Consider the following 14612-nt stretch of genomic DNA (forward strand, 5'->3'; position numbering starts at 1 on the left):
GTGGCTAACGGTGACAGTGTCTGGAGGCAACTGGGAGAGGGTCTGGTTGGGCGACCAAGGCGGGTAGGACCTTGGCGACCCAGGAAGGCCAGAGGAGCCAGTGAGACCCCTTCCAGTGTGTTGTACGGGGTTAGAGCTGATGGCTACCAGGGGGGTGGGAATCAAAGGGAGCGGGGGCGGAGAAACGTCCGGGTTGGACTAAAGCTTACCTGTGGGCATGGTTGCACCTGAGATGCCCCCATCATCTTGTGGTAACCCACCCCACGGCCATGACGGGATTCAGCCTGCATCATTAAAATGGGGACCATGACCTAGAAATGTGATGATAACCATGATGTGAGTGATGTGAAGATGTGTGAGTCCCACTCGATCCCGCACAACTTAACATGTGCAGCAAGGGCATGAGGTCCGCATAATTTTGGGGCAAGCAAATTTGAAAATTGGCTCCCCAGGTAACGCTGGGTCTATTAGCATCCACTGGGGGACGTGGTCAAGTGTAAATATCCCATGAATAGTGTCGTTAAGGCTTAGAGTAGGAATGTAAAGCATAAGTGTTGTGTTTTTTTTTTGTGGAACCTTTTGTTTCCCCTCCCCAGATCACTGGAAGAGTGTTGGGCAAGAGCGATGATCCAGAGGATGGAGTGCAACTTCGCTCAGTGCTCTCATGTGATAAAATAAAATAAAAATAAAAAAAATGAATGATTGTTTAGGCGAGGATAAGGCCATAAGGGGGTAGTACATTAAGCAGGATAGGTAAGTTAGCTGCGGCTCGCTGCCCATTGCCCTTCCTACTTTATTTCGTTAGGTTAAATAGGTGTGAGCCAGTAAGTGTTAAGGCTGGTACGGTAGCGCCTGTGATATACCTTGCAGGAGCTGAGGTACCAGAGGAGGGGGCAGTGTTACGTTTGAGGGGGGGGGGGGTATGCATTCAAAGGGTAATTAGGATGTTTCATTAGGTATGCCATGCTGTTCGAGTGTACCAGGATCTCGATGTAATAAGTAGCAATTCAGTGGTGATAAGTTGTCTAGTAAATGTTCATTTCTTCAAGGGGGAAATGATAATTGTCACGTAATTAGATAGGGTTACGGGATAGGGTAAGTGTGTCTGCGTAAACCCCTTTTACTATTCCCTGGAGGCTTGCCGTGACAGTGCTGCGGATGGCTCCGCCCCGTGATCACGATTGGCGGAAGGCGACGGCGGAGTGCCAATAAAACGGCTCGATTGGAAGTGACGAGGACGGAAGGATAAAAAGGCTCTGTTCGGGGAAAAGGGAGGAGGAAGAAGATCGGGACAGAAAAATCATTTTGGTGGAGGCTGTTGTGCTCGGAGCATGCTGTGTTATTGCGCTGATTTGATCCTGGTTTCATCGTGTCTCGTGGCCTTGCTGTGCCTCTCCCCTCACCTCGGTTGGCCCCGGGGTTCTGCTGGCTCGGAGTACGGGGTCGGACGGCGGCCAGACCTGCCTCCCTCTCCTGCTCGCAACTTGGCGCCAGAACTGGTTCCCTGGTGGCTGTGAGTGGACTTTGGCCGACACCAGGAGGTCGACAGTACCACGGTGTCTCCTGCCCCTGACGAGCGCAACGCCAGCTCGTCCGGCGCCAATCCAGGGACTGTTGCGTCCGCACCACGGGCCAGCCTGACCACCAGGACCAGCTACGTTGTGTGTGTGTGTGTGTGTGTGTGTGTGTGTGTGTGTGTGTGTGTGTGTGTGTGTGTGTGTGTGTGTGTGTGCGTGCGTGCGTGCGTGCGTGCGTGCGTGCGTGCGTGCGTGCGTGTACCTGGCGCCTTAGAGGGTTTGAGATTTGTATTTTCATTGGAATTGTCTGTGTTTTCCCCACGCCCGAACCCACACCACCATCCCGTCGAATCGCCCCGGATCCCTCCTCTTGCCGAGTCTTATTATTTCTGGTTAGAGAAATAAACATCATTAACTCAGTGAAAAGCGACTCGTGCCACCTTCCTCGTCCCGTTTGTGGTAGAGCGATTAGAACCGCCATCTTTGGGTTGTAAAGGATAAACCGCCTCCATCGTTTCGGCTCATTCTACGTTGGCGGGACTGTTCAAGTCCCGTGGACGTCACAATATATTTCGTGAATATAAATAAATAAATACACATACATATTTGACACCTCCCACACTCCTCTTGCTAAAGAAGCTGCATAAAGCAATCCAAGAAAGCCTACACAAGGTAAATGCTTTACTGTTTCAAATCCTTTCCAGAGTTCCTCCACAGCTGTAAAGACGTTCACACAGAGTACGCACATGAGAATTAAAGCTGTGGAAGAATTCTGGGAAGGGTTTGAAGCAGTAAAGTGCTTATCTTGTGCAGGCCTTCTTGGGTTGCTTTATGCAGCTTATTCGGCCAGAGGAGTGAGGGAGGTGTCAATTATTTATCTATATCATCCGAGCCACCTGTGTTTAGTTGATGAGGTGAGAGCTGATTGGCTATTCCCTCCATTCACAGGTGAGAGATGTGTGTGGGTCTTTCTTTATTATTTAATACTAGCAAATACAACCCGTTGTTTCGCTGATGGGGGATATTAAGGAGGGGGGTTGAGTAGGAAGGGAGGGGTGGGAGAGAGAGGAAAAGAGGAGAGAGAGAGAGGGGAGAGAGGAGGCAGGAGGAAGGGGGAAGCTAGGAAGGGGGGGGGAAGAGCGAGGAAGTGTGGGGGGGAGGTGGGGGAGAAACTATGCCTCACGAAACGTTGCTATACTGCGGGAGAGAGGGATGTGAGGAGGGTGTGTGTGTCTGTGTCTGTGTCTGTGTCTGTGTGTGTGTGTGTGTGTGTGTGTGTGTGTGTGTGTGTGTGTGTGTGTGTGTGTGTGTGTGTGTGTGTGTGTGTGTGTGTGTGTGTGTGAGAGATAGAGATAGAGAGATATAGAGAGGAATGTGGAAAAAAAAGAAGAGAGAAAGGTGAGGGGTGGAAGTGGGGTTAGTAAAGAGTATGATATATTACGCCTTATGACCAAACACACACACACAAAAACAAACTCATGTCAGAACAGCTGTACACACAATGACACAACAGAGTTTATAATGTAATCTGCTGGCACATCTGCAAAAACGTTGATGTCCCAATTCCAGAAAAATTGTGGAAGTACTGACCACTCACGTACGACTTAATGATCCCATTGAGCGTGAACATCAAAAACAAAGCAATGCACCCAGATATCATACTTAGGTACAAAAAAAGAGAAGGCATTGCTGATTGAGATGTTAATACCAGTGATTTTGGACTAAACGATGCAGAAATCAAGAAAATGACCAAACACCAAGATCTCAAGAATGAAGTGAGAAGATTCTGGAAGCTGAAGAATGCCAAAGTTGTTCCAGTGATAGCTGGACCTACAGGAATGATGACAAAGAACCTCACAGAGATATTAAACATAGGAGCAATACCTCCTGGACGCTCACCTGGTAGTGCCTGGATAAGATAATCAGGCAAACACTGGTAGGCATGGATGACCCACAAAATATATCATGGAGAAGAAAGTAAATACCTATGGATTTTGTTTTAAATGCCATGAACAGACCTTGGTACATCATGGGTGATAAAGGTTGTTGTTAAGTTTCATCAAAATTGTGTGTGGTTTCAGAAAAGAAAGCAAATACATATTTTGGGGGGCAACCCCCTCCCCCCCATAGACCTTCCGAGACCCCAATTTATTTTAATGTCGTGAACAAACGTGTACATCATGGGTGGTGAAGATGGTGGTCAAGTTTCATCGGAATTGTATGTGTAGTTTTGGAGAAGAGAGCAAATACATATTTTGGGGAGCAATCCCCCTTCGAGCCAGATATTTCTAATGTCATGAACAAACTTTGGTACATCATGGGTGATGAAGGTTATCGTGAAGTTTCATCGGAATTGTGTGCATCGTTTGAGAAGAAAACAAATACCTCATTGGGGAGGAAACCCACTTCCCCCCCCCCCACTGGAAACTCCCTCTGTAGACCCCTTCAGACCTCCCTTTGTTTCTTTTTCTTTAAATGCCGTCACAGGTGATGAAGGTTGTGGTAAAATTTCATTGAAATCGTATGTGAAGTTTCTAAGAAGAAGTTGCAAGTATTTGTGAACGGACGGACGACCCGCCATCCCGTAAGCTCCCCAGAACTACTTTACAGGTGTGCTAAAAACCATCCATGGGAATATTACCATAAACGAACTACATTTAGAAGCTGTCCAGGGTTCAGTGACGATCCTGAAGAGAACCCTTGGCACAAAACTTTGAGAACAGAAACCTTCACAGCTTGGTCCATGAATCGTGACCCCTTAACAAAATGAAGGTGGATGCTTTGAGCTCACCCTGGGAGAAGTCCATTCCACATTCTGAAACTCACATATGAAAATACCAATCAATGAGACACACACACACACACACACACACACACACACACACACACACACACACACACACACACACACACACACACACACACACACACACACACACACACACACACACACACACACACACACACACACACACACACACACATCTATTAGTGTGTGTACAAAAACTGTACATATACATATACATTATACATATACATATGACTTCCAAAATTCACTTCCGTTTTGATTCCTCTCTCCTCATTTGTCTTTCTTTCCCATCTTGCATTTTCCTGCGTTTTCCATATTTCACTCAATCCCCGCCTCCCTACTCATGAGGATATTCATATTTGGACGTAAAGAATATTAAGCTTCCAAAATAATTATTTTCTTCACATGCAATGTTTTACTTTTCACTGAAGCATGCCTGATCAGTTAAAGCCCTCTTTCTCCTCCATAAATCAGTACTTGGGAATGAATAGCATTCTCTCACCTACTTGTTCATGCAGCACCTCCACTTACTTGGGGAGAGGTCCTGTTGATGTCATTTACTCATGCACTTGATTGAGCCTCGTCCATCTGTCTCTGTCTCTGTCTCTGTCCCTCTCGTGATCTAGTGCACCTTGCTATTTCATATGATAAAGTGGAGAAATGCAGTGTTGGACTTGATTGTGGGAAATGATCCAAATGTTGTCGAACATTAGGATGTGGGATCTCATGATCATAATTCATAATCTAGTGAGAGGTTAGCTTAACTGCAAGTTTGTTGTGAAGCAGTAACACTCGACTGTTAAACCTTTCACAGGATTGTGATGCAGGAAAATATGACATTGGGACTTGTGGTAGGCATGGTCATATAAAATCATCGGCATGTGTTTAAGGAGATGTGTACACAATATATTTCATTTCATGCCAGTAATAGAAAAAAAAAACTGATCACTTCACTTCATGAAGACATGAAATTGTGGAGGTCACTGGTATCATGATCCGTGGCCATTCAGCCATGGTAGCAAACTTGCACCATTTTATCGAACCCAAAAGAGGCCAAATGGAATGGATAAAATAAATGGCAGTGGAAAAGAAGCATTGATGAGCCAGCAAGCCCGAGGTAATCAACCACAATCCTCAAATGGCCAATAATTCCTGTGATGGCTTTTATTTGCCCAACTGCAACCTCCTATGAAGTGCAATGCTGCGTCGATCATGTCGACCTTACACATAAAGCAAAGCTCTACAGGGTTCAACAGCACTTTGGTAACTCCGCCACCGAATGTGGAAGGACCTTATGTTTTCACGTCTGTCTGTTACTTGGCAAATTTTTTTTATATTTTTGACAAGTATGTTGATCGCCTCCATTTGTGTATGTGTGTGTGTCTGTCTGTCTGTCTGTCCGCTTGCCTCCAGGTCAAACCGCTCAACCGATCGTTGTGAAATTTTCAGAGATTAATATCACCGACCCTGCGATGGTCCTGTATTGAAGTTTGGTAAAAATTTGGTTGACCGAAAAGGTCCACATGGGCCAATTTGGGACAAATTTTCTAAATCCTCAATTTTCATCTGATTGAGTTGAAATTTGAAAAAGGATTTACATATCAGGTCACTGAATTCAACCATCTATTATTTTTGTGGTTACCCCAGGCAAAAAGGTCAGCATAGACCAAAAGGTCAACATAGGCCAAAGGTCAACAACTTCAGTGAGGTTTCTAAAATCCTCAATTTTCATCTGATTGACTTGAAATTTGAAGATTTATTTTTGATGATGATGGATGTGAATCCATATTGAATACATGAATCACTGTACCCTCTTTTTTTGACACTTATGATGGGCTCAAAATTCTGTGAATAAAAAACAAGAATAAGTCAAAGATAACTAGAAATGGAATATTTCCACAGATAAAAAAAGTGAAATATTTGTCTTTATTTTTAATTTAATCTGTGACATTCAATTTTATTGAATGTCACAGTTTAATTTAAAAACAAACTACAATTCTACAGATTGTACATAATCTACAGGACAACACACCTTATTCAATAAATTGAGATGTCCTGTAGATTATGTACAATCTGTAGAATTGTAGTTTGTAGAAAGATCAATATGCCAACGGTTTGAGTCTGCCAATCTGTGGTCCCAATTCCCCCTTGAAACCCAAAATTCCCCCCAGAGGGTTGGGGGGGTGGTGGGAGAATTCCCCCTGGTTAAAACCCCTGTTCTATTGGATCAGGCATTGCATGGTGAAGGTATGTGCATAACCGAGTACCCTTCTAGTTTTCTCTGTTACATCTCGGTAAAAAGAAAATGAAAAAGAAATATTAAATAATTGAGTTTTTGCTTCACCGCTCATTGTGGTGAACGATATGTCCACAATCACCCTTTAACCGCAGGGTCATGTCCTTCATAGAGAAGACCGTTGCCAGGTTGGAGCAGGAAGATGTGCTGGAAACACTTATTCTAGACCTGGGGAGAAAACACTTTCGCTACAATGCACCTGCCAAGTATTACATGGTATTGAAAGATGTGAAACAACTTCATTTTGTAATAGTCACGTGATTCATCCTATACTGCACTCGATTTGAAATGTTTGTGAAATTTTAGGATCAAGTAACGGACAATGGGGCTCGCAGGATATCCGAAAGGTATGCACGCACCTCTGAGCTCTCGAGCTTGGGTTCTAAACTTGGCCCAGTCATAAACTGCTATTTTAGTGTTTTGCAGTCAGGGCAATTAATTAATTAATTACTTGATGTGTCCGCAGTCCCTCAGAAGGACGTTAAACTCGGCGCCCCATCTGTCAGCATCGGTTGATGGATGTTAACGAGGTTAGAGATGTTAGGGCTTCTTCATGAAGACGAGGCACTATCGCCGGTCCTCTGAACAAATTCCAAATTCCTCCCTTGACTGCTGAAAAGGCAATGGCAAACCATCCAGCATAAGGATAACCCTAAACCTTGCCCAGAAACTGCTTTGGGAGCACCAACGCTCTATGCAGAGTTCGACACATTGATAATTATGAAAGGACAATGGTCAAGTTGGGAAATTGTATAAAGGCTGTGTTTCATTTGGCTTAAATAACTTTGGGTTTTTGCTTCACCGCTCACTTTTACAGCAGGGTCATGCCTTTCATAGAGGCTGAGAGTGTTTCATTTGTTACCAATTCCTGATTTTGAATGGAAACTGCAGAATTAATGAGCAATTTTCTCACCACATAATAATGACGTTAAGGACATGAAAGAGATTTAACTTGCTGACATTACAAGCAACTGTATACTCATATTAAAGAGACATGGAAATTAACTTTGGGAATGTGCTTGTGTAGTTTGTAGGTTTGGAGTTCATAGACACCATACGGCCATTTTTTAAAGACAAATGGACTCCGGAGCTTGAGGAAGCATGGAAGGTACAAAATATATTGTCTAATGCATAACTTATTGAAATTGTACAAGTTCAAAACGACAGACCATACATTATTGAAAAAAAAATATGTACAAAATCACATCAATGTGAAAACTCAACTTGCATGAATTCTTCATATTATTGTTTTTAATCGATCAAAGGCTCATGGAGCTTTTTCCTCTGAAAATGAAGTACTTGCCTGTTCACTTTACACCTCACCGTTCAACCACATTGCATCCCCACTGTGCAGTCACACACCTTCTTCAACTTTCGTACGAGCTCACAGAAGCATCGTGTGTGTTTTAAGGCTCTCTTCTGCTACCTCACGTGGACAATGAGCCGTGGATTCAGGGCCGAAGAGCAGAGTGGTGTTGCGGTGAAGAGCACGACAGAGGAGCAGCTTCCACCGCTGAAACACATTCCACCAGTGTGACACGGTCGCTTAATGTGTGACAGCACAACACGGCATGGTTTGAGGGCCTGAACAGTCTGTTTATGCTGAACTCCATACGTAAAATTTCATTAACAAACAAATATATTAAAAACCTCTTATCTGGAGTTCTAAGCATTCCTCTTCAATAATCTCCAAAATGAGGATCCAAATAATGTAAACTCACGGAAGAGCTACGACGTATGAAAATTGTACCAAACCGGTCAGTTGTCACACAAGTTGCGATTACAGGTTCCCCAAGGATAAATTTGCTTCCACCAATTGCATTTTAGTAAATAAACATTCCAAAAAAATTTGCACCCCCCCCAACCCCCACCTACCTCTCATCCCTCATCCAACCCTCCCACCCTTCCCACCCAACAAACAAATCTTGAAATTCACTTTTTTATTTGTATTTTTTGAACCTCCAATGCTCTGCACTGCAAGTTCAATCTATATCAATACAACACTTCTTGTTTTCAACTTTGTAACTTCCTTTGAGAAATCAGTCCCTCAACAGTGGACATATTTTTGAGGCAAAATTATATTATTGATATTCTAAAAGCATCGCCATGAAAGTGATGTGCCGGATGATCGGTTTTACCAACATATGGTAAACGGTTGCTCACCGGCTCAATACTGCTAAACAGGAAGAGCAATAATAATTACATTTTGCTGCGTTTGAACATCCTTTGCATTTATAACATTATCAAAGTTCATAACCGTTGCATTTTAGCATTCATGGATCACCGTTTCAACATATTTGAATTGAATATGAATGAACAGACGATTGCTGTCATGTAATAAACATGATTAAATGAGCCATTACAGGTAGTGTACCTGAGTGTGCAGAAACGGAGAGATATTGTGCGAAAATTAACACAAATACAAGTTGAAATGGTGAGAGTATTTTGTGAAATAAATTTGAATGTGCTCAGACTATGCTTTAAAAATTTGTTTTTTAATAACCTGTCAGTATATTACAGCTTACTTGCTCGTGCCAGGCAAAATAACATTAGTTTCTTGTTGTAATTCTCTGCAGACTACTATAGTTCTAACTGTAGCATTTTTACCTGGATCTCCATCTGTTTTGACAGAGGTAAAGACAGGATAAGTGAGTTGCATCAACAAAGAAGGCCATCACGATATATCAAATGTAGCGTCCGCAATTTTGAGCCATTTAGTCAGAGTTCAATTCCTGACTTCACTCGAAAACTATCATCCTGGTGCTTCACAGACAGGATGTTGGACCAATAAGTGAGCTGTCATTTGTAATGGAAAATGAGCGTCTGCAAGCAGTTGCTGGTGGATATTAAAAATCCCCAGGTAATTTTTAAATTCCAAATAGCTGCCCTGATCTTCAAGGTGAAATGCAGCTGCTGGCATCCCCCCTCCCCCACAAGTGATGCAAACCAGCAGCCTTGTGATGGTCACATGTGAACGAACAAGTGGGAGAGAATGCTTTTCTTTCCCCAGGTACTGATTTATGGAGAGGAAGAGGAGCTATAACTGGACAGCATGCCACAGGGAAAAGTGAAATGGTTTCAGAGATCTAGTGCACCTTGCTGTTGCACATGATTTGTTGCACAAAAGAAATGGAGCAATGCAGTGTTCGACCTGATTCTGGGAAATTATCCAAATGTTGTCGTAATTCATAATCGAGTGAGAGATAAGCTTCACCTGAAAGTCTGTTGTAAAGCATGAACGCTAGACTATTCCATATTTTGCAGGAATGTGATAAAGGAAAATATGTCATTGGGACTTGTGGTCGACAGAGTGACATAAAACCTCCAGCATGTGTTTAAGGAGACATGTGCACTATATATTTCATTTCATGCCAGTAGTAGGAGAAAAGAAAACTACGGCATGGCTGAACAGTATGTGGCAGTCTAAGGCAAAGTCTCCACTGTGAAGGTTGCTGTCAGTACGTGTGAGCAAAAATGAACAATTCATTTTTTTGAAGTAAAAGTTCACAACAGTATGTTTTACCACTGTGGGAAATTAGATGTGGCTGACGTCGATTGTGAGCCCGTGGCACGACAAAATAGCTTCAAGGTATGCACACTCATCTCTCCCGGGTTCAAATCCAGTCCATGCTGGACTGTCCAAAACTATGCTACCTGCATCCGAAAGAAGTGCGAGCCCTTCCAAAAAGCAGGAACTGTTAATGCTGAAAAAGGTCAGCTGCAACTTATTTCCCATGGCGGTAAACATACTCTTATCAACTTTTAGTGGCTTTGAATCAAAGTCTCCATGAGCAAGTTTGTGCCGTCAGCATTTCTCTGCTATTACACTGAGCAGGAACAAGGTTACAACCTTAAAGAATCAGCTGCACAAGTTTATCAGTCAAGCATACTGAAGTCAGTGCTCCATAACAAGGGCCACTAGGTATTTGCCATTGGTTTTTGCAACAATAATCAGATAGAATTTTGGAATTTGGCCAGGGTGCCAGCACATAATGTCCCACTTTTGCGCAAGACACCATAGGATCTTTGATGTCCATAAACGGATGCTATCAAACGGAACAATGAGCTTAATGCTCCTCCAAAGTCATCATTGTTAAAATAGCCTGCCTGAAAAGCACCAGGTGGCCGTTTTTAGATGGGTCAGAAATCAAACCCAGATTAGACAGCTCAAAAACAAGTGCGCTACCTCTGAGCTGTCATGTCAACTCCTATTTTGTCTTTTTAAAAAAAAAAATTAAAGTAGTGATTTGCAATATCCAGCTTGCAATGCATCTACCTGCAGCACCACCCCCCCCCCCAACCAAGCTCCCCCTCACTCATGGTTTTACATTTTAAAATGAGGTTTATGGTCACTTTAAATATTGTGACAGTTATGAAACCAGCCCCGGGGTGAATGAACAACCACGACACGAGAGTTCCCTATTTAGTTATATCATTAGTACATGTGCGCAGACAGACCCCCACCCATTGTCTCGAGGGAAACAGGACAAATGCATTGTGTGGGCTAGAGTAGGTCTTTTTCCTCTTCCTCCAAACCCCCCGTCATTCCTTTATTCCTGCTTTAAAACCCTGCTTTATTAATCTCACATACAGTGGTTGCCATTTCATACACCAGACAACACAATTACGCTTTCTCACTCTTCTAAATTATCATTTAACAGTCTTCCGGTATATATTGGGTGCAACCCACAATTCGTAAATTTCCTTTCTTTCTTTATTTAGCCCTATCATACAGCACCACAAACAACCACATTATATAAGACACCACACCACAGACAATCTCAAATTCAGACGAGGGAAAGGACAACGTCCCCATTTTCAAATCATTTGGGCAGGAAAACCCATTAAAGACATAGCAGCGTTGACTTAGAGAGGACTTCAACTGGAGGATGATAGAGCGCCGAAGGAGGTGTTGCCTGGCGAGCGCACCAATGGGAATGCAGTCGCGGTCAAAAAACAAGCCATGACATTTGCTCCCTGTGTCCACATTTGCTCCAGGAATTCTGACAGCTACCCCCCAAAGTCTCCGCCCCCATTCAAGCTGCTTAAAAGGTGGAACGCCATTCTGTTTGCTGATGTTTGAACACACTGGAGACCCCGTAACAAACCGTTTGTCTGCCTGTGCTGTTAAAATGTGCTCGGGACCTGAGAAAGAAGCTGCCTGCCTGTTCATTCCAAGGAGAAGTCACCTGTCAGAATCAGTCGCGCTCGAGCGGGACAACCTGTGTCCAGACTGGGCCAAATAGTGCTGGGAAGGCAGCACTGTGACCAGTCGAACACAAGGCAGAGGCGCGAGAGTGGACAAGCCAGATCCTTAGCACAGGAAGGTAGCTTCACACTGATATGCACTATCTGTCTCTTGCTGTCTTCTAAAGAGCCTCTATCCATCTACCCAGACTCATGAAGGGACTCATGATTCTGAAAGAGGTATCAACAATTTGCCTATTGAGCCTTCCAGATGAGGCTTTACATACACACCTCACACCTTGTCCTCTTCAAGCATACATTGGACACATACCTTTCTGCTTTTCCTCATTCCGTTCTTGTATCAGGATTGGCACACATCCGTTGACGTGTGCCACGGTGAGTCAAAGGCTGAACCGATGCCTTGCTCTGCCTCTGTCTACTGCTCTTCCTCTCTAAGCTTCCTCGGAATGATCCTGATGGCATAATGTTACGTGTATAACCAGTTAAGAAAAGATTGTAGAAGGGGTATAAGTACTCAGGGCAATATATTTCCTCATACGTATTTACCTGCCTGTGTGTTTTTGATGATTGCTTGTAAATACATGCTACCAATTACATTGGTGGTATTTGTAAATAAATGTGCTTGTTGAACCATTACTCATTTCCTATCTGCTCACGTCGTCCTTTCCTTCATTGATTCAATTTAGCATGTAAAGACCAGATGGATGGGAAGTTCTGCCCCACTGATTGGCTCCAAAATTAGCCAATACATACCCACGGTTTTGCTCAGCCATACGAATACCTAGACGGGTGCGCACTAAGGGTATGAACCATAATTTTGTGGGCCAAACCAATGGACAGGTAAATGTTTAAATAAGATGGTGGACACTTCCAGTCTTAGCCATTCTAAATCGACATTCGTAGTTGTTTCACATCCCGTCGGGCTGCAGTTATCCTTATTGCATTGGCCTGCAGAGCTGGAGGTCAGGAAGTCTGAGAAGTTGAATCTCCATACAGCACCACACACAACCACATTATACAAGACACCACACCACAGAAATCTCAAATTCAGAGGGAAAGGATTATCTTTTCATCATATTTTACACAAAATATTGTCACCCAGAAATCAGATCAAGTCATATAATTATGACCTTAAATGCTTTTTCTTTTGGATTAATAGGAAGATGGGCTTTAACTGAATGTTTATATAATGTATTTACTACATAGCACTTTTTGCCATGCAATTGTGGTAAATGGGCTCTTGTGGCCCTTGCAGTTACTTGAGGGCGAGGGCTGCAGCCTTCTGATAAAAGTCAGATTGCCCACCACTTCCTTAGGCAGACTATGTTTGGTTTCGCAGTGGTAACCTGTATGGAGAGATCAGTCAGGATAGAGCGAAGGCTATGGATGTTTGAGATCCACACTGTTAAGGAAGAGGGAGGGGAGGAGGTTTTGGGTGCAGGGGAGGGGAAGGGGGTAGTGAGGGGAGAAGTGGAGGTAGTGAGAGTTGTTGACAGATTGCAGAGGATTTAGGGGAGAGGGTCAGATGGGGAGGAGGACAAAGGGTAAGGTGGTGAAGGGATGAGTAACAGTGGGGAGTAATAAGAGAGGGGACAAAGGGAAGTGGGATATTTGAGGAGGTGAAGGAATGAGATGGAAGAGAGTGTGGGGGAAGGAAGCAGCTTTGTGGATGTGAAGGGCGGGGGGGTGGGGAGGTGCAGTTTTGAGAAGAGAGAGTGAGGGGGATATTTGAAAGGGTGAGGGGGAAGAATTGAGGGAGAAAGGTGTGGGGGGAACTATTGAGAAAGGTGAGGGGAAGCGAAAGAAGTTTGCTTTGAAAAAAGAGCAGGTGGTTGATTTGCAAGGGAGGGGTGAGAGGGAACCTTTGAGGGAAAGGGTAGACTATGAGAGCAGGTACAGCCATGAAAGAGGAGGGAGGGGAAGCATGAGACCAGATAGAGGCATTGTGAAGATGGCAGCAGGCAGGGGAGGAACAAAAATTGAGGGTGTGGGAAGAGAAGGAGGTATGATGATATTTTTGGGGGTGGGATGAGGGGAGGCAGCTTTGAGAAGGGGGAGTGAGGGGAGATATGAATGGGAGGGGTGAGGAGAGGGATTTGAAGGGGAAGGGTTGAGGGGAGAGATGGGTGAGAGGGAAGAATTGAGGGAGAAGGGTGAGGGGGGAGATTGAGGGAGAAGGGTGAGGGGGAGAATTGAGGGAGAAGCGCGAGGGGGGAGAATTGAAGGAAAAGGGAGCTGTGGGGAGATGAGAAAGATGAGACTGGGTAGTGGTATGGTAAATATGGGAGCGGACAAGGGGAGGAACAAGATTTGAGGGGGTGGGAACAGGAGGAGGTGTGAGGAGAAGAAAGAGAGAGAGTGTGTGTTTGAGATATTGAGGAGTGTGCTGATTGAGAGAGCGAGATATCTGTTTGGTTGGAACAGAGGCCACAGATGTTTGAAAACCATACAGTTTGGGATACCAGAGGGGGAGCTGTTAATAAGGCAGAGGACTGTTGAGAGATGCTAGGATGGGGATAAGATTGGAGGAGTCAGGAGGGGGTATAAACAGGGAAGGAGTTAGGAGGTAGATTTAAGGATGAATTTGCACTGAAGTTTGAAAAAAAAGAAGAATTAATAATGGAAGATGAACAGGCATTGCAAAATGTGATTTTAAAAATTTGTAGGTCAGCGATTCCGAGAGAGAGGGAGAGAGGGAGAGAGGGAGAGAGTGAGAGAGGGAGAGAGGGAGAGAGGGAGAGAGGGAGAGAGGGAGAGAGTGAGAGAGGGAGAGAGTGAGAGA

The 14612-nt window shown here is 44.1% G+C and overlaps 1 protein-coding gene across 3 annotated transcripts in view; it reads left to right on the forward strand.

Annotated features, from left to right (window-relative positions):
- Positions 1 to 9095, forward strand: part of LOC147031393 (cytoglobin-2-like) — a 55879-nt gene extending 46784 nt beyond the window's left edge. For 2 of the 3 annotated variants that reach the window (XM_085862399.1, XM_085862381.1), the window contains 3 exons: positions 6718 to 6838; positions 7650 to 7730; positions 8034 to 9095. In XM_085862399.1, the coding sequence (XP_085718525.1) occupies positions 6718 to 6838; positions 7650 to 7730; positions 8034 to 8159 (328 nt within the window). In that variant the 3' untranslated portion in view covers positions 8160 to 9095. The remainder of the gene's footprint in view (positions 1 to 6717; positions 6839 to 7649; positions 7731 to 8033) is intronic. The other variant, XM_085862390.1, reaches the window with a different exon arrangement.
- The last annotated feature ends 5517 nt before the right edge of the window (positions 9096 to 14612 follow it).

Source organism: Eptatretus burgeri, chromosome 2, assembly GCF_056783735.1.
Source record: "Eptatretus burgeri isolate ZD-2024b chromosome 2, Ebu_testis_v1, whole genome shotgun sequence".
Classification (NCBI taxonomy): Eukaryota; Metazoa; Chordata; class Myxini; order Myxiniformes; family Myxinidae; genus Eptatretus; species Eptatretus burgeri.